This window comes from Cebus imitator, unplaced genomic scaffold, assembly GCF_001604975.1.
Source record: "Cebus imitator isolate Cc_AM_T3 unplaced genomic scaffold, Cebus_imitator-1.0 Scaffold268, whole genome shotgun sequence".
NCBI classification, from domain to species: domain Eukaryota; kingdom Metazoa; phylum Chordata; class Mammalia; order Primates; family Cebidae; genus Cebus; species Cebus imitator.
This window is the reverse complement of record NW_016107583.1, coordinates 1,860,594-1,881,103: the sequence shown is the minus strand read 5'-3', so window position 1 is coordinate 1,881,103 and position 20,510 is coordinate 1,860,594. Positions and strand designations below refer to the sequence as shown.

General features: G+C 35.8%; 1 protein-coding gene across 4 annotated transcripts in view; it reads left to right on the top strand.

The window, feature by feature from the left end:
• Positions 1-19,020, top strand: part of NAB1 (NGFI-A binding protein 1) — a 45,859-nt gene extending 26,839 nt beyond the window's left edge. For 3 of the 4 annotated variants that reach the window (XM_017500686.2, XM_037728548.1, XM_037728549.1), the window contains 5 exons: positions 642-693; positions 12,632-12,721; positions 14,369-14,531; positions 16,111-16,227; positions 18,555-19,020. In XM_017500686.2, coding sequence (XP_017356175.1) covers positions 642-693; positions 12,632-12,721; positions 14,369-14,531; positions 16,111-16,227; positions 18,555-18,643 — 511 coding nt within the window. In that variant the 3' untranslated portion in view covers positions 18,644-19,020. The remainder of the gene's footprint in view (positions 1-641; positions 694-12,631; positions 12,722-14,368; positions 14,532-16,110; positions 16,228-18,554) is intronic. The other variant, XM_017500685.2, reaches the window with a different exon arrangement.
• The last annotated feature ends 1,490 nt before the right edge of the window (positions 19,021-20,510 follow it).

Here is a 20,510-nt window from a genome sequence, read left to right as displayed (position 1 = left end):
TTATATATGTGTAGGTACCTCTGGGATTGGTTTTCCCAGCAGAAAAATTGCTGGGTCGGGGTAAATAATCTGTAATTTCTGTAGATAGACAGAATGCATTTTAATCTCATGTAGCCAAAAATGTCCATCTTAAATGGTCATTTTAGTCATTTTATCCTAAATTATTCCTATTGAACCATAAAGGAATATCCTCCTTCTTGCTTTTTTCTTTTTCATTATGTGATGATTATTAAATATTTATTGAATGCTAGGCTGGGCACAGTGGCTCATGCCTGTAATCCCAGCACTTTGAGAGGCTGAGATGGGAGGATCCCTTGAGCCTAGGAGTTTGTGACTAGCCTGGGTAACATAGCAAGACCCTGTCTTAAAAAAAAAAATTATTGAGTGCTTTTTCTGTGGGGAGTTCTGAGGTAGCGGGCTTTTAAAATTTATAATTGTATCTATATGTTCCCTAATGTAAACTTGGAAATGAGGAAAGAGCTTTTCTTCATTATTTTAATGTTCATTATGAGTATGTCATTTCTGGTGTTGGAGTTTCAGGTATATATTTTGGCAGAAGGTTGTAGGCTGCGATGACTTTGGAATAAAATCAGTTATTTTCTCAAGTGTTTTTTTTTTCTTTCCTCTCCCGTTTCCCTTAGGTCAAAATGTGGAGAAAGAGATGAATTATCCCCGAAGAGAATTAAAGTGGAGGTATGGCCATATGTTACATTTTCTTATTCTGATAATGTTTGCTTTTGTTTTAAGATCAAGCAAAATCTTAACTAGTTCAGACAAAAAAAAAAAAAGATGGTCCCATAAACTAGTGAAAATTGACTTTCAATAAATCTTTAAAAAATACAGACTTTTGTTACTTTCTAATACAATAGTTATGGTAATTTGAATTAGCAGACCAAGGAAAAATTTTAAAGACTTTTTTCTTGTAGAGACATGGTCTCACTATGTTGGCCAGGCTGGTCTTGCACTCGAACTCTTGTGCCCAAGTGGTCCTCCCTCCTTGGCTTCCCAAAGGCCTGGGATTACAGGTATGAACCACCATGCCTGATCCAAGGAAATTCTTAGAAAACTATGGTGACTAGTCCAGTCAGTTTACCAAACACGAATTTGCAATTCATGTTTCTTATAGATTTAGGAGACTTTACTGGTTAAACCATTCTTTTTATAGTCTTATTTACATCATTAGTCATCAAATACATTCAGAGGAGCTAACTTTGCATTTCTTTATATTAACTAAGGGAAACGATAATTTAGTAGCTATAAATTACAGAGACTTTACTGTAACTAAAGCCTCTTTTAGAGGTCACTGTTGAGGCTGCTTTTTATTTAAATTTGCAAGTTGTAAGTGGGAGTTAAGAAAAACATACTTTTCTTAGGACTCTCAGAACTATAGGATGGTTTCAGAACTATTGTTTCTTATGAATACTTTTTAAAAAGTCTAGTGTGCAGCAGAGTGGAAATCTGGTCAGGCAGCTCCATCCTTTCTTTCTTTTTTAGGCAGGGGATGGAGGTCAATTTTCTCTTAGCCATCCTATTATTTAATTTCAAGTTAAAGCAAATGAGCTATGCTTGACCACCCTAAATTAATACATCATCAAATTATATTTATAGAGTATCTATTTGTATGGCAGTAATCCTTTATTCATGCCAAGGCCAGAGTTATCTTATAAAAACATAAATCCCTTTCTTTCTTAAATCTTTTCAGTGGCTTTCCACTGTACCTGGAATAAAATGTAAGCTTTCTTTTAAAGCTTCTTTAAGACTTCACATGATCAGATTGCAGCTTGCATCTCCTGCCCTGTCTGCTACCACCTCTCCATTCTTACTGTGTTCCAGCCACACTGGCTGACTTTCTGTTCCTGGAACATGCCAAACTCATTTATGCCTCAGCACTCACTGTTTTCCCTCTACCTAGAGTTATATTTCTTTAGATGGCTTCAAGTCACAGCCGAGTTTCCTCTGACTTCCCTGCCTCCCTTTCTGTAGGGGCACCCTTGCCCCAGAACCACACTCAGGTTATTCTCCTAGTTTGTTTTGTTTTCATAGCATTTGCCAGTATTTGAAACTATTAGATATTTGTTTTAAATCTATTATCAGTCTGCCCCATTAGATGAGAACAGGTCTCTTAACTGTGTATCTGCTGCTGTATAATTAGAGTTTATAACTGCCTTGCACCTAATAGGCACTTAATAAAATCTATAGGATGAAATAATGAATGGCTTCAGGTAAGCATCTTTGCCTTACAAACACTTTATTCTAAAGTAGTGCTTCTCAAGAGAAATGTTTTTTCAAAAACAAAAAGCCACATTAAAAAAAAATTGTGGACTGGGTGTGGTGGCTTATGTCTATAATCCCAACACTTTAGGAGGCCAAGACAACAGGATTGCTTGAGCTCTGGAGGTTGAGACCAGGGAACATGGGGAGACTGTCTCTATGAAAGAAAAAAGTGCTTGTATTTGTAACCTACCTCACTGTTAGCTCTGGAATAATGTTTAACATGCTTGACTCAGAAAATCTGTTGAAATTATCTAAAAGGCTACATTGAAAGATGGTCTAACTAGTGAGATGTTTTAGCTGTTGCTCCCCCAGATAACAGGTAACAGAGGATCCTTGTGGATTTGGCTGTTAGTGACTCACTGCCACTGAAAAGAAAGGCAGGTGAACATAGAAACTGCTAAGAAGGCATGTGCTACTGGAGGGCTGGAAGGAAAGAAAGCACAGAACCTACACAGGGCTGGGAAAAGTAGTCAACTGCTAGGCTAGAAATACATCCATGTCTGTTTTTCACCATTGGCCCTAAGTGTGATCATGATTCAAGCTGCTTACATTTAAGCCAAACTTGTCTATCTTCAGAGGTCACTGTTGCATATTGAAATTTGTGATCATGAATCTCATGGTCTGTTTGAGCTGCAGTTGTTTCTTGATGGGCTTTATTGGTAATTCTTTCTGACCCTCTCAGAGGCCTTGTATTTCATTACTGTGCTTTCAGTTTCTTATTAGAAGCCCAGATGTTGGGCTGTAACATTAGATGTGACTCTTCTGTTCCTTTAAATATATTCCACTAGAGATACTGGAATTATAGTTCTATATGGTTAGTTTATTGGTTTGCTGGAGTTCACAAAGCCACTTAAACAGCTCTGGATTCAGAATTAGGATAATTAGTATTTATTTTTCCTGGGAATAACTGTTCTAACCCTTCCTAAATAAGACAAGTGACAAGCGGCCCCAAGCTGCTTTAAATACTTTTATAGACACTAGACTGTTGATTTTGTTTCTCAGAAATAAATAGTAACTATAGCTTTGAATTTAGGACAGTGGCTCACGTTTTTGTTGGTTTGTTTGTTTTTAATTTTGTTTTTCTCTAGTGTTTTGTTTTTATACTTAAATTCTGGGGTATATATGCAGAACATGCAGGTTTGTTACATAGGTATGCATGTGCCATGGTGGTTTGCTGCACCCATCAACCCATCATCTACATTAGGTATTTCTCCTAATGCTATCCCTCCCCTAGCCCCCCAGCTCCTGACAGGCCGTGTTGTGTGATGTTCCCCTCCCTGTGTCCATGTGTTCTCATTGTTCAGCTCCCGCTTATGAGTGAGAACATGCAGTGTTTGGTTTTCTGTTCTTGTGTTAGTTTGCTGAGAGTGATGGTTTCCAGCTTCATCCATGTCCCTGCAAAGGACATGAACTCATGCTTTTTTATGGCTGCATAGTATTTCATGATGTATATGTGCCACATTTTCTTTATCCAGTCTATCATTGATGGGCATTTGGGTTGATTCCAAGTCTTTGCTATTGTGAACAGTGCTGCAGTAAACATATGTGTGCATGTATCTTTACAGTAGAATGATTTGTAATCCTTTGGGTATATACCCAGTAATGGGATTGCTGGGTCAAATCGTATTTTGTGTTCTAGATCCTTGAGGAGTCACCACCACACTGACTTCCATAATGATTGAACTAATTTATAATTTACACTCCCACCAACAGTGTAAAAGTGTTCCTATTTCTGCACATTCTCTACAGTATCTGTTGTTTCATGATTTTTTAAAGATTGCCGTTCTAACTGGCATGAGATGGTATCTCATTGTGGTTTTGATTTGCATTTTTCTAATGACCAGTGATGATGAGCTTTTTTTCATGTGTTTGTTGACTGTATAAGTGTCGTCTTTTGAGACGTGTGTATTCATATTGTTCACCCACTTTTTGATTTTCTTTTTCCTCTTCGCCCTCGTGTGGAAACAGCAGCTGGGACTGTGGCAAGCACCACGGAGTGGAAGGGAGAGCAGGGGGAGAGAGAAGGCCTCATCTCTCTACATTTATACATAACCCTGGGGAAGACACAGAGACTTGCACTTGTGCTGTTCATGCCGCCGCTGCCTCTGGGCCTTCCCAGCACACACATGGTCTCTTCACCACTGCCCTCGAGTTCTGTGACTCTTTCCCCTGCCTCCAATTGCTGTCTTGGCTGCTTTCCCATAGTTGGTTATTTTTTATTTGGGGCAGTGGGCATGTATAGGGAGGGGAGGGAGTTCTTCCCAGCCTCAGGTCCCAGCTTTTAGCATTGTTTATTCTGCATCCCCTTCAATAAAACAAGCCAGTTGGGCGTGGTTTAAAAAAAAAAAAAAAAAACCTCTTTAGTTTATTAAAAAGCACTTGTGTATTGTAGATCATCAGTATCTCTCAACTTGTGTGTCTTGTGTGTATGGATACCTACACATGTAGATTGTGTAATTCTTTGCCAAATATATAATATTGGTATGAATCCTTGTCTTTGCTATACTGTAAGTCAAATTTAAGATACCGGAACTATTTATGGAAGCTGATATGAGGTAGATAGTATTGGCTGTATAAAGTTACTACTCCCTTAAAACTTTTTACCAAGTACTAGTGCTTTATGTCTACCTTCTTTGTGGCTTCTGGCGAGGGACAACTTCTGGTATAGGAAGAGATTAGTGGAGACTATTGGGAAGGTGTAATTTGAGCTGGATTTTTAAAAGAAGGGTAGAATTTCAGAAGATAGGGATATGGGGAGGGTATTGAGATAGCATTATAAAGGTAGACTAACATGGGCAAAGACAGATAAGAAAATACTAAGCATATTGAGAGAACAATAAGTTTGTCTAGGGAATGTGATTGACACAGAGAACCTCATGAATAAAACTACAAAGAATGTAGAATTATTTTAACATAATTTTTATTTCATTTGAGTATTTCTTTTGTGATTCTCAGCTTATTAATTTCTGTGTAAAGAAAGTAATATATAAGGCTGGGCATGGTGGCTCATGGCTATAATCCCAGCACTTTGGGAGGCCAAGGCAGGTGGATTGCTTGAGTCCAGGAGTTCAAGACCAGCTTGGGCAACATGGCAAAACCCCATCTTTACAAAAAATACAAAAATTAGCCAAGCATGGTGGTGTGCGCCTATAGTCCCAGCTACTCAGGAAGTTGAGGTGGGAGGATCACTTGAGCTAGGGAGGTTGAGCCTTTATTGTGCCGCTGCACTCCAGCCCCAGCAACAGAGCACGACCCTGTCTTAAGCAAAGAAACTAAAGTTTTAAGTGATTTACAAATAAGCTTAAGCTTAGCCCATTTTAAAGTGTAACTGGTTTTTAATTACAAGGCCCAAACTAATGAGACAAGTTTTTTAATCTTATTTTAAAATCTTTAAGTGTTCTAAAATCTGTTATTGCTGGCTTTTTCCATCTTAAAAATATAATTTTTACAGTGAACAAAAATGTAATGTTGAGCAGATAAAAATGACTTCAAAATAATTTGGCATGTAAAGGAAAGAGAAACATTTTCTTGCTTGTCATTATCAATGCATTAGGGTATACTAATAAAAGTAGTGCTTTGTTCAAGCTCAGTTAAGAGCTTTTGTTGCTAAATACTGTATTTTCCTGATCTAAACATGAAGGCTTGGGTAGAATGAAGTTCTAACTCATTCAGTTGTCTGATTTTTCTATCTGGAAAGCTCTTATTTATGTAGTAGGTTGTTTCCCCTTAAAGAATAGTTACTTATTTGATTTTTTAAAAAAATAGCAGTATATGCATTGCATAGAAGTACACAAGATAACCTGCTTTCCTTAAATAGTGTTCCTTCTTACAGGGTATGTTAAACATTAAAAAACACTTTGAACTCTAATTCCTAGAATATATGAGATAGACATGGAGGAAGATCGCCCACTAGCTTAGGTATGTCTTAGGGAACCCACCATTTGGAATGAAATATCTAGGGAAACACATCTTCAAGCCTTCATGCTAGTTAGTAAGTGAGGTTGGGAGTCCTTCTGCTTGACCTGTATGAATAACTTGTCCACTGGAACACAGCCCTCTGTGATCCACTTTTAGCTGAAATGAAGATAGATTTTGTTTATTCTTACTTATCTTTTTAATTAGATCTTCTAATTAAATCTTCTAGTTCTGGGGCAGTTGTAAAAATAGCTACTTTGTGGTGCTTTTATTATGTGTCAGTCCCTACTAGGCATTTGGAATTCATTATCGCAAACATATTTGTCTAACCTATGTGGAGGCTTTATGATTTCCATTTTATAGCCAAGGAGAGACCCAGATCGTCTCAGTATCTTGCCCGTGTTGCCAAATTGCTATCCAGCAGCAGAGCCAGGGCTTCCAATCTATGTCTGATTCCCGAATGTGAAAGCAGTAGCACCTTCCTAGGGGCTAATGATCATTCACAAAGCATCTTACCTGTGAAAAAACACTACTGGGATTATACCTTTCTTCCTACTGGTACCGTGTGAAGGGCGAAATGTGTGCAGGACTGGTAGTCTTTGAAAAGGGTGGACAGTGGCAGTTTTCTAATCCATGAAATTTTATTTAGTAAACAATTACAAGTTTTGAGTAGAAAATTTAATGATGTAAATTATAAAATATTTAAGTATAAGACGTTATCATTAGATGCTGATTGATTACAATGACTAAAAAACCTTGTGTTGGGAAGATAAACAGTAAATCAGAAAAATTAGTTTGATTTTCTATGTCCTACCTATGACAGAATATATTTAAGGTGGCTTGACAGCTCATTCAAGGAGATGAAAAATCAAGAGCCAAAGTCCCTGGCTGTCTTGTCTTCTCCTAAATTTTTTTAAATGTTAGTTAAAAGTGGATTAAATTGGTAACTTTTCTTTTTCATTAAGAACACATTGAGTTCCATGAACAAACTTGTCATTAACTCCAGGGTTACAAGTAACATCTTAGAAGGGAGGAAAGATATAAAGCTACAGTCTCAGGGCCGGTGGTGGCAGCTGACTAACTGGACTAAGTGCTATATCTCATCTGAGTGTTCTTCATTCGCTCAAATTGCAGGAGACTGGGCACAGATGAGAAATGACAGCATTCTTGACCCTGTGGGAGTCAGAGGTGCAAAGCATTCAGAGATGAGTGGATGAAAGAAATGAGGTTTGTTAAGAGAGCCCAGGAAGTCAGAGAATTGGGGCTTGAAGAAGAAAGACCTAAAGGAAACATCTGCTAGCAGGTCCAGCAGGGTGGGGGTAGGAAAGTGAGGAAGGGGGAGGAAAGAGGGTCAGAACATCCACCTACACTGCTACTAAGCTTGTTGAAAAGAAAGCTGGTCTAATTTGCCATAGACAGTTCCCCTCTGGATCAGAAAAACAGAAGCATTACAATATGCTATTCATACAGAAAGTGTGATTAGAAAAAAGGAAAATGCACATGTGGGGTTGAGAACATCTGCTGTAACAAGTCATCTAGAGACAGCTAAGCAGTGGCTTTAAAGCAGCTTGGTAGTGTTCAGCAGGAAGGATGAGGAGGAATGGGGATGGAGACCAATGGGATGACAGTACTTAGGTCATGCCCCAGCCTCTGTCCTATTTCTTTTATTTTCTCACTGCTCAGACCCAGAGTCTTGTCAGCAAGGGAACACTGTGATTAATGGCATCAGCCAAAAATATGACATGGAGATAGATCACTCATAGCATGGTGCAGCTGGTGCCTGGGAAACAAGCTTACTAGACGTAACAAAAGTGGTGCACCAAACATAATGTGAAAGAGGGCAGTTTCTTGGGAATATTCTCACTTTTATTTCTAAGTCATATATTTTGGGACCTTCAATCTACTTTATATGATATGCAGTGATAGCTGCTCGATTTTGTAGTTTTTCCATCCACAGTGAACTGTCAAGACAGTGGGAGAAATAATGACTAATGTACCCAGTTGCAGAGAGATCATGATTACTTTGGATATTGTTATTTATTACTTGTTTTAGGCTTTTATTTATCTTTGTTAATGATGGAATAGTGTCCATTTTCCAGCAACTTTCACATGTAGAGTTTGAGGCTCCCCCATCCAGCTTTTTCAGCATTCTCATGGTTGAGTAATCCTGACAATGGGGCCACCATATATTTGTATGGCAATGTGTATTTTTCCAAGGCTCACTTATTTGTGTTACTTTATTTAATCCCCACAAACTTCCAGTGGGCAGATACACAGGTGGCATAATCCTAATTTAAAAATTTGGATCACTCGGAATAATGAGATTTACTTTTTTGCTTGAGATCATGCAGCTGGTTCCTAACGTGAAATGACTAGATCATACCTTTCTCCTTCAAGCTCTTCCAGAAACAGTACTGAGGCATTGGGGCTCATGGGGATTCTGATTGGTACACTCCACTCAGAGTCTGTTGATGAACCGATAACCCTCTAATCTGGGTCTCCAGCCATGATTTTACAAGCTCCAAACTCACTGCCCCTGTTTACCTGGCTTATCCACACACAGAGGTCTGACCAGCAGATGAGCTCAATTGAATTCATCAGTTTTCTGGCCCCTCCCAGATCTTGTGGTCTTGAGTTCCTTATTCTAGTGAATGTCACAACCAAACTCTCAGTTGCCTTATTTCTGCAGCACCTGCCACTGTCCAGGGCTGCGCCCTATCTTCACCAACAATCCTCTAACCAGTGTCCCTGTCACTACTCTGAACTCCCCTCCTCCGCACACATGCTCCATCACATTCACAGGTGATGGGCTTTCGGAAATGCAAATCCAATATGTCTCTTCCCCGAGACTTTCAATGGATTCTCTTTGTATTTAAGATAAAATCTAAAATTCTTAACATAGTTTACAAGGCCTTACAGAATCTGGCCCTATGTTTCCACCTTCCCTCACCGCTCCCTCTTTCTCAGTGTATATGGAATATTTTCCGGCTTCCCAGAGTATGCCCTGTTCTTTTTGCCTCCAGACCTCTGTACCAGCTGCTTTCTTTTGGCCTCTGGGACGCCTGCTCTGCCACAGCGCCCTCTGCTGTGCTCTGGGTATCCATCCACTTCCCTCCCTAGACTGTTGTCTGGAGCGCCGAGGCAGGCCATCTCGTTTGCCGTTGTATCTTGTGTTGTCCCTATGTTAAGTACAGTGTATGAATCAGCTGGGTGAACACGACATTTTTGTTGAATGCATAAACACATGTTTCTAGGTTTCCAGTGTTCTTTTCACTGAGATAGTTCCCCAACAATGTACTCAATATTCTCTGGTTGATTTTAGTATTAAATGTTTAGTTCTTCCTTCTCTAAGATGTCTATACTCTGTAATTGTCCATAAAATTTCTCTTTTTCCTCTGGATCATGCTTTACTGATTAAATCTGGTGACTTTTTAGATGAACTTAACAGATATCCATAACAAACATTTATCAAGTAATTGCTATGTGCCAGATACTGTATTAAGTATTTTTCATGAATTTTCTACTTCCTTAAAACGATTCTGTAAGTTAAGTACTATTGTTGTCCCCATTTTATAGATGAGGAAACAGACAAAGAAAGATGAAATAATCTACCCAGTATCACAGCAAATAAGAGTTGGGTTTTGAACTCAGTACAAGTCATACAATTAAAGTCCATTCAGCGTATGAAAAACTGAGCTATAATTTCTGTTTATAGAAATGCCTGTGTTCTTGTGAGTTTCATATAGGTAGTATCGATGAATTTATGGATTGAGCATAGGCTTTGAAGCTAGTGTTGTAGTTGTAAAAAAAGGAAACCCAATTTTGTCTGTGAGGAAGATTAGATGACATAATGAATGTAAAATAGCGAACATAGGGACTGGTACATTGTTGACTCCTGGAAAATGCTAACTGCTCATTTAGAAGTTCTCACTCTTCCACTAGCTCGGCTCACTGAACTTGAGAACTTAAGTAGTTCCAGTGGGGTGGGAGTTTGCTGAAGAGAAAGTTGGATTTTTCAGTCTAAATAAATTCTTATAAGAAAACTGGAATGGCTAAGAAAAAGTGGACTTTGGATTTAGCTTGGACTATATACACTTGTATGAAGTTCATTCTAGCTTACTTTATGATTATGTTCCATACATATCTGTAAGCCAACATAGAGACCTAGAAGAGTGGCTATTTTCAACACTTCAAAAGTGCTGATTACATACTGGCCCATGATAAAGGTACATAGGACCATCTTAAGATGTTAAGTTTATTAGCTCTTGGCTCTATGTTATTTCATGTCTTTGAATTTTAAAAATAGCAAATTAGTTACTACATAGGGAATGAATTTTGATAGATAAAATATTAGAAAATGTGAAATCTGCAGTGGAGAAATAATTTATTGAAAAGACCCTGATGTGGGAAAATTTTTGAAGCACTATCTTATATCCCAAATAAGGTAAAATATTTTGTTATTATTACATCTTTTCCTGCTGTATATTGTAAGACCTTTGGTTTTTAAGGATTTGCCCTCTGCTGCAAATATGTAACTTATCAAAGAAGGGGAGAAATAATGTTTTGGAGTTTAATTGTTAATGCTGATTTCTATGAGGAGTCCTTTAGGAGGTTTCACCAAAGTTACTAAAACCATGCTATCATGATATTTTTTAGTTATAAAGTTCATGAGCAATAAACAGGCAAAAAACAAAAAACCTTTAAAAAAGTAGTATGTGGAATATGGTGTATAAAATGGAAGTAATTTAAGTTGAAGTATTGTCCAGTGTCTCCAGAGAGGCCCTATTTACTATAGGAATTTAGTATGTATTGATAGACCTGTTTAGTAGCTATTATAACTGAAGGCATTATTTCACTTTATCTCATTTGGTCCTCAACAACAATCCTAATAGATACGTTCTCCTATCCTCATTTTTCCTGTGAGGAAACTGAAGTTCAGGAAGGTTAAGTTACTTATCCGGAGTCACATAACTAATAAGTGGTGGAATTGGAAAACGAATACAGGCCTTTCGATTTCCAAAGCCCCGTTTCCTGTCATAGGATATGTAGGACATGATAAAGGAGAAATCACAAGCCTACATGAAGGAATCTTTGAGCTATTCAGGGTGGGATTATTGGTTAACACTTTAAAGAAAATTTAGTTTGGATTATTAACCACATTTTATGTAACAAAATTAATTTCAGATGGGTTAGAGGGTTAAATTTAAAAAACAAAACAAAGTTGTAGAAAAATTAGAGGGTGGATCTGAATACATACCAAATTTCTGAGGCAGAATTTCCAGAAGCAGAATTTCTCTAAAATTTATAGTAGTAGATGAAATCACGAAATAAAAGTATGTACAACTATAGCATAGAAAAATTAGAGGTAGATCTGAATACTTACCAAATTTCTGAAGCAGAATTTCCTGAGGCAGAATTTCTCTAAATTTTATAGCAGCAGATGAAATCACAAAATAAAAGTATAGCATATAAAAATTTAAAAATTTTTGCATGTCAGAAGTATAGGTAAATTGGCAGAAATTAAGAAACTAGAATACTTAGTGGTGGCAAGGAAGCTGTCGTATATTGCTTGTGGTATGATAAACTAGTAAAGGCCCTCTGTGGGTTTAGCAAAAATATATAAGTCATAAAAATATCATTTCTGTAGTAATTCTGCTTCTGGGAATCTTTTGTAGTGGATAATCTAAGCTGTCAAAAATGCTGTCTCCATGAAAATATTTTTGCAGTGTTTTTCATAAAACCAAAAATTAGGAAAAGAATAAAAAATGTCTAATGAGAGGATATGGCTAGTCAAACCCCTCACTAGGTTAAATGCTTTTTGTTCTATGTTTTTCTGTTGCTGTTGTTGTCTGAGACAGTCTCACTTTGTCACCCAGGCTGGAGTGCAGTGGTGCAGTCTTGGCTCACTGCAACCTCCACCTCCCAAGTTAAAGCGATTCTTGTGCCTTGTCCTCCCGAGTAGCTGCTCAGCCTCTTGAGTAGCTGGCATTTCTTTCATGTTCTATCACTCCCAGCTAATTTTTGTGTTTTTTATTTTAGTAAAGACAGGGTTTCACCATGTTGGACAGGCTAGTCTCGAACTCCTGACCTAAGCAGATCTGCCTACCTTGGCCTCCCAAAGTGCTGGGATTACAGGTGTGAGCCACCTTTCCTGGCCTAGGTGAAATGTTATACAACCATTATAAACAATGATCATAAAGTCTGCTTTCTAAGGTAAAACAGTGGGGATGATATTTTTCATCTTATTTATGTTTCTACTGAGGTTACAGTTGTAGAAAATAAGGTATGTTTCATAAAAGACTGAAACGAAATATCGTACGTTAAAACCTTAATCATCATTATATTAAGAGTTTTCTTTGCTTTATTTTCCAAGTTTTTGATAATATTGTTATTTTATTATTTACAAACTCCAAATATAAAGGACTTCTTATTTGACCCACAGGATGGGTTTCCAGATTTCCAAGATTCTGTGCAAACGCTCTTCCAGCAGGCTAGACCTAAGAGTGAAGAACTCACAGCCCTTAATTCACAGGTAACATAAACTACCAGTTACTATTTCATAATAGTAGTATCTGTAGGTAAATAAATAAGTAACTACTTCAACTAGCATCTGCTTTAAGTGTCTGAAGACTGACTTTTTATTTCTGGTTGTTTTTTAAAACGTCAGCTGAGCCACAGCTGTATCAACATGAGAGCAATAACATCTTGGTTTGATTCAGTTTGTGAAAGGAATCTGATATGGTGCTACTTGCTTATTCTTGTAGTTTTGCAGGAAGTGAGACAGATTCTCTACTCAAGAAAACTTAAACAGTTTGATGATTGGGAAAACCAGCTATGTTGACCATGGCTATGTGTAATACAACTCTGAGATAAAATAGTACTAGTTCTCAATAAAGTATTAATAGTCAACATTGTAATTATTGTTAACTCTTTTAAATTCATATTTATTGAAAAACTGTTAAATGAATATGTGGCTTCAGGTGCTTTTGCCATTAAATTATTTGTGTCTGTATACTGAAATTAATTTTAAAATTCTTTCTACAAACGTCATCTTTTAGAAAGCACTGTAAGCTTTTATTCCTGTTGAACAGCTTCTTTGTAATAACTTGCTTTTGGTCAAATTTAGTACTGCTAAGTTTTGTTTTTTCATGTTAGGGTGAAAAATACATTTGTTTTTTTTTGCCTCAGGTATGCTTATTTAAATTTTATCAACTAATTAGTAACAAGTTCAAATAAAATGCAGTGGTTACTCTTGATTTGGTTTATGTGCATTCAGGAAAATAGTGTAAGTGTTTATCATGTTCTGTGAATTAGTATATTTTATCTATTGATTTTTACGTTGTGAATCAGAGCTTTTTGTAAAAAAATTTATATAGCAGCTTTCTTGTCCTACTCTTTTATATAGCATGGTAGTGATTCATATCTGTGCATTTTGACTATTACCTCCTTGGCAAAATACCACAAATACACTGCTCTGAATATCACATGTAAGTAATCTAGAGCAGTGCATTGAAAAGGAACTTATAAAACACAGGCAAAGATAAATTTATATGTCAGTTGATTAATTGCATATTTAGAATATGCCTTTTTGTGATTGGTTGGGAAATTCTGCAGTTTCATTTCCTGATGAAGGTGAAGATGCTTATTGGCACTGGTTTTTTTTGCATAATTTACATTGTTTAATTTTAGTGGGAGGTGTGTTTGCCTTGTTCTTCTAGACAGCTGTTTTACACCTTCTCTCCCCCAAACATATTGTCATCATATCAGAGTCTATGTATTGCCAGATCCTAAAATAAAAATGCCAAGATTTCGCCCTAAGTGTTAGAAGTAGTTTATAGCAGATGTTGCTGTTGCTTTTAGGTTTCTTTTTAAAAAAATCCCTTAAAGGACTTAGTACCTTGGAAAACAAAGCTAAGGTTATGTTGCTTTTGAGCTGACATGGAATGCTCTTGGAAGGATTGAGAAGAAAGCTTTTATCTTTTGTACAACATCCAGCATTTTATATTTTAACATGATATAGACATCTATGCATGTTTATGGAATTTGTATACCACATGAAGTGTGAACTAATTTTAATGAATACTAAATATATTTGCTGGAGTCTGAAATTGGTATCTTTAAACCATTAAAAAATCTAGAATGTTTCAATTACTGGTTTTATTTTTGCTTTACTTACTAGCAGCCTGAGAAGGTGATGGCAAAGCAGATGGAGTTCCTTTGCAACCAAGCTGGCTACGAAAGACTGCAGCATGTCGAGAGGAGGTTGTCTACAGGGCTTTACAGGCAGAGCTCGGAAGAGCACAGTCCTAACGGCTTGACTTCTGATAACTCAGATGGACAAGGTACATGTTTTAGAATATTCTGCACCTTTAGGGCCACTACATGCACTTCAAAGAGAAACAGAAGAAAACAGCTGATTTTTAAATTATGGTATTTTGTAGAGATTATTTTATAGGTCCTCTTATCAAAATTAAATTCTCCATGTTCTAAATAGGAAATAATTTATTTTGCAAATTTTAATTTGTAAATTTTTGAAACTTTATGATTTCTAAACATTAGTTGGCACATGAGATTGACATGTATTCTTTTGTAAGGAGTTGGTGGGAATGTGAGAATGACCACAGCACAGACTATTTTCTCCAAAGAAGCAGATTCCAGGAGAGATGTTTATCCTTTTTAAATGACCCAAACTTCATATTTTTTAGACTTTGAGAACAAGTTTGTGAAATTTTCAACATTGGGTTTTTAAGAGAATATGGTAACTGCTTCCAAAGTGTTATGACAGAGTACAGCTCAGGTTTAGAAAGCCATGGGATTCGTGAGTATTTTTACCATTCTAAAAAGTACTTCATTCTTTTCACATCCTCACATAAAGAAAACCCCAAGTCATTGTTATTTCACTCATTCAACAGGCATTTTTTTTTTTTTTTTAGTATTTTCTATGTGCCAGGCACTGACGATGGGACAGGGAACAAGTCCCTGTTTACTTGGAGCTTACACTCTAGTGGAGGGAGATGTATAGGTTATAAGTATATCCTGTAGTTTCAAATAGTAATAAATGTGTGAAGAAAAAAATAATTTTGTAGTGCCTAGTTTTTATATGTTATTGTTATACTTTTCTAGAGAGTGGTTATTATTGACAAAGAAAAAATTGCATTTGTAAGTAAGAATACCATCTTAAGTATTCTCCAGCCATGGAGTAAAATATTACGTGTCTCAACAGATCAGAGTACTGGAAGAGAAGAAAGTTCTTCCTTTTAAAAATATTATAGGAACCTTTGAGTTGAGGTCTTGTTTAACTTCTCCAATTATTCTTAACCGTTAAGAAGCAAAGGCAATTATTAAAGATTTTATGACTCTAATTTGTGACACCAGGATAATTCAGTGTGGGGAGACAATTTGCTAATATGATGCATTTCGGTACGTGACAACATGATTGGGTATCTAATTTTTCCCCATATTTGTGCTAAATCTGTTTTCTCATGGATTTTGCTGTATTTTTTTTTAATAATCTGTAATTGGCTTGAAGCCTTCTCTGTCTAGTACTTGTTATTATGTGATTAATGACATGCCGTGGCAGAATGGTGGCACTAGTAAGAAAATGCCTCATGGAGGAAGTGTATTATACGCCAAAACTGGAATGCTCACTGGAATTCTCAGTCTTTTGTTTAGCTCTTAAAACTATCCTGGCAGAATTGTAAACCTTGGGATTAGTATGAAATGACTTGCCATTTTCCTCTTAAATTATTATTTAAAATGTTTTTTCCGACTGTTACTTAAATTCTTCAGTGTCCACTGACTTCCCTCACTTTTTTCCTAAGGAGTGTTTAGGCAATTTTTGAAAACTTATTTTTAAGAAAATCCGTGATGTATTTTTGATATTATGCATATTTCTTTTTTTGTTTTTTTGTTTTTCATTAGGAGAAAGACCTTTGAATCTCCGCATGTCTAATTTACAGAACAGACAACCCCATCATTTTGTGGTGGACGGGGAGCTAAGCAGACTTTACCCCAGTGAGGGAAAGTCCCACTCATCAGGTGAGAATGAGCTATATGATGAGAGGGGTAACACTTGAATAAAAGCATCTTCAAATTCTGTTCTCCTGTTCCCAATGTCCCTCCCCCACCAAAAAAATGTTATTACTGACAGTGTTCCTACAGATTGAGTATCCCTATTTGGAAAATTTGAAATGGTCCCAGGCATTTTGGATAAGGGATGCTCACTTGTCAGTTTTTCTCCCCTTGGAAGTAATAATTGCCATAACACTGGCTGCTCTTGCTAGTCTTTTTGCAAACTTAGTATTCTGAACAATGAAGAGAAAACTCATGAAAGTTGAGATTACTTTCACTAGCCATTATATGAATGGTGACATTTATACGAAAGTTTTATAATAAATAGCTGGTTTAAGTTGTGTTACTAATATGAAATTGATGGACTACATGTTTGCTTTGACACAGAGAAAACCTTGTGTATCAAAATCTAAACTTTTCATGCAGATGCATTTTGGAGGTGATACTCATATTTCAGAAGTAAACCGAATTCCATAAAAGGATGAGCAGTTCCTTATCATAGTTAGATATTCACATATTTTTACCCAAGTGAAGTAAGTTAGACCTACTTAAAGCATTAGAGACCAGCACCATTTGAAAGAATCTGGTATCATTCAGTCTTCGAGTTAAAGTAACTTTAGGAGTCATTGATGAAGGTCACTGATTTTATAGATGAGGTAACTGAAGCCAAATAAATAGCTCCAAATTTGCATTGTAAGTCAGTGAGAAATGTACTTTTACAAGCATTAGGATTAAACCTGACTTTACATCTGTTATCTAGATAAAATGAATTATATATTTACTAGAAAAAAATGTTATCAAGAGCCTTTATGTCTTTCAGTTTCAGATCATGCTGTTAGTAGCAGATGCTAAAAAGGCAAGTCCTAAATGTTCTGGTGCTGTGACTTTAGCATGCGATTGCATACTTGATTGTAGCCAGCTTAATATTGTCAAAGGGAGGTTGAGAAATTGAAACTATCCTAAAAAGATGACATCCTGGCCTGTTTTCCACAACACAAAAAGTGACCTATTATTTAAAGTTTTTTAAAAAAACGAACAAAATCCCACTTTTGACTAATTTGTATTTCTTTGAAGACTCTATACAACAGGAATACTCCAGTCACATTGATCATGTATCTCATCATGGAGCACATTTACATTTTACATAGAGATATAATTGAGCTAGGGTTTTATGTAGAACCGAGTGAAGAAATGCCTGAAAAAGCCTTTTTTTAAATTTTTAAATGAATAGAAATAATACAAGTTTCATATAGTGCAAGCCTGGGACTAGGTCTCAGCACCAATGCTTGACTGAGTGACCCTGACTGACTTACTTAAGTACCCTGTCCTTCAGTTGCTTCATCTGTAAAAGAGAAATAATTTCTACCTTATAGGATGGTTAGGAGGATTAAACAAGATAGTATACCTGTGTCGTACACTGTCTATTTCAGCCAGCAGGAATTCAGTAAATAGTAGCTACTATTTTTATTACTCTTATGCAGAATTTAAAATCCCCTTCTGTTTAGATAGAGAGGATTGATAAATTGAGCTATTTAATTTCAGATAAGCTATTAGTATCGATTACTTTCTAGAATCCTCTGAAGGTGTAAGTATATGTGTATGGACATTTGCCATGTATATGTGTGTGTACATATCTCCCAGTGTTTGTACTTTGTATAAAGGTTACATTTGATTATTATTCTGTAGTGTTTGTGTATGGTTGAAATAACTATACACATAGAACTCCATGGAATGACTTCTTATGAAAATAGAGTTCATTATTTTATCCCTAGTCTGCCACCTTAATATGTCATTGTCAAGAGAACTTTAAAAAATAAATCCAAGGTTATGAAGATATTTTTCAGTCTGATTACTTCATTGGTGATAAATATTTTAACCAATAACAGTTATATATGAATAATCAGTTTTCTTTTATATATTTATCATGTTGGATCAAGCATTAAATAAAAATTAATATGTTCTATATGTTAAATGTTTTATGTGTATTTCATTATTTAACTTTCATGCCACTTTATGTAGATACTATTCCCATTTTATAGATGAGGACACTAAGGCTTAGGGAGGTGTATAAGTTGCCCAAACATGTTTACAGCTAGTAATTGGCAGAGTTGAAATTTAAATCCAGAATCCAAGTTCTTAACAGCTCTATGAACAAAAATTTTATATGGAATTGCAGAATCATGAATACTTGATACTGTTTGGTATGGAGTGTGGAGGTTTGTTTTATAGCTTTGTTTCATTTTTGTAGTCCATTGATTTAAAATATCAACTCACTTTGTTTCCATTTTATGTAGAGAGCCTTGGGATTTTAAAAGACTACCCTCACTCAGCTTTTACCTTAGAAAAGAAAGTCATCAAAACAGAGCCTGAAGATTCAAGATAGCTGTGATTCTCTCACTGTTCTCTGGAAATGGCATCAGATTTAAGGATAATACTCCATCATAGAAATAAGCCTTAATAACCAGTGTTGCCTCATTCAGCTCAAACAGATTTCATAGCCAAAGCAAAAGGACTGGTACGGTAGTCTGCGGAAGCCAGGAAGATAAAACAACAGCCACAAAAGAGAAAAGAGTGTTACAATCTATAACAGTAATATTGATTCATTCACATTCCTGTGTTAAATCATTTTATATGGAAAGGCTTGCAAATCAATATTGTAAGCATTCATTATTTAAGAATGTACAATGTATTTGTGTAATTTATAGAAGTAAACTCTGGATGTTGAGACCTGTTTGGTCCAATAGATGTGGATACAGTTTATTTTACTTGAAATTTTGTTGTCTGCTTTGTGTGTTTAACGTAAATAAATGTCAACGTTTAGAATCTTTGCCTGCAATCGTGAAAAAGAAAGCTTAAGTGATGTAGTTATTGGCAAGATTGTAATGATTGTAGAAAAATAGAAAGCAAATACTCAATTTAAGCCAAGGAAAAGATTGTGGATTTAATATTTGATAAAACTGATTTTGTTTGACAGGAAATGTGTAGCATTCACTCATAAAATATCTGGTTATCAATGCACGTTTACACAATTAGTACTTGAGTGGAGGAAAGTTAAAAAGATGAGCAATAGAGTAGAAAATATCTCTTAAACTAGTTGACCTAGATTGTATTAAAAGCTACTTAAGATGTATCAAAGATAGGAAGCTATTACTTGGACAGAGAACTTGAAATTTCAGAATGTGTTAAATAGATTAAGACATAGTAAGTTAACCCTACATGTTATAAAGATGGTGACTGTTAACAAAAGCTATAATAGATTAAGTACTGTTTTATATACAGAAAGTTTTCTCTATGTAGAGTTCAGACTAGATGCTTTCACTAGGGAATGTCTGCCCACCCAGCCGTCAAAAGTGTGGACAGTCACTGCATCCACATTTGTAGGCATACTTCTATAAAAGTTTAGTTGACACCTATATTCATTATTTATTTTACGATTTCATTTTTCTACATTTTTGAAATTTGTGAATGCAGTTTTTTCTTAAAATTCATTTTAAATTGACAGTACGTTTTTAATTCTCCCAATTTAATTCATAGACTGTGTGCATATATAGGGGAGTGTGCTTACATGTTAATAATGTACTTGCATACTTAAGAGAATTTCACATTGGAATTCATAATGGTAAAAAAAACCAAATACACCTGACAATATATTTCTTTTCTGTTGGTTTAAGAGAAAGTATCTGACAGCTTTACCTACTTCCTATAGATTCATCAAACCCAGATATTGCTGAGAAGAGTGTATTGACTTAGAGTATGTGTTTTTTTGTTTTTAGTTCTGCTCTAGTTCATAACTGTAAAAAATATTAAGTCATAATCTGTTACACTAAAATTCGTCAGCCAAATGTTAAATGAAGTGTCTGCACTGTAGTCTCAGATCACTGTCACATATATAAATTGCTTCTTCATTTTAATTTGTAGAAGAACTTTATAGTAAGAAACACCAGTAAACAACTTTTATACTGTTAAAAGGCTTTTTTCCCTTCCTAAATGTTTTAATTGTACCATAGTGTTTTGCTCACTGAAGAAGCTTCTTAGGGACCTTGCAACTTTGTTGCTAGCTTGAGGTTGATTATTGTGGTTGTATTGTTAACTGTGTGTAGAAATAGTATGAGTACAACTTAAATAGACTGGTCAGTTTTTAATATTAGCCATAGCACTGGTTAGTATCTCAGTAGTTTCATGAAACGTTTCCTGTATTCTAATCTATTTTGAAACATTTTGTTTGTTTTTTTTTAATTGTGTCTTACAGT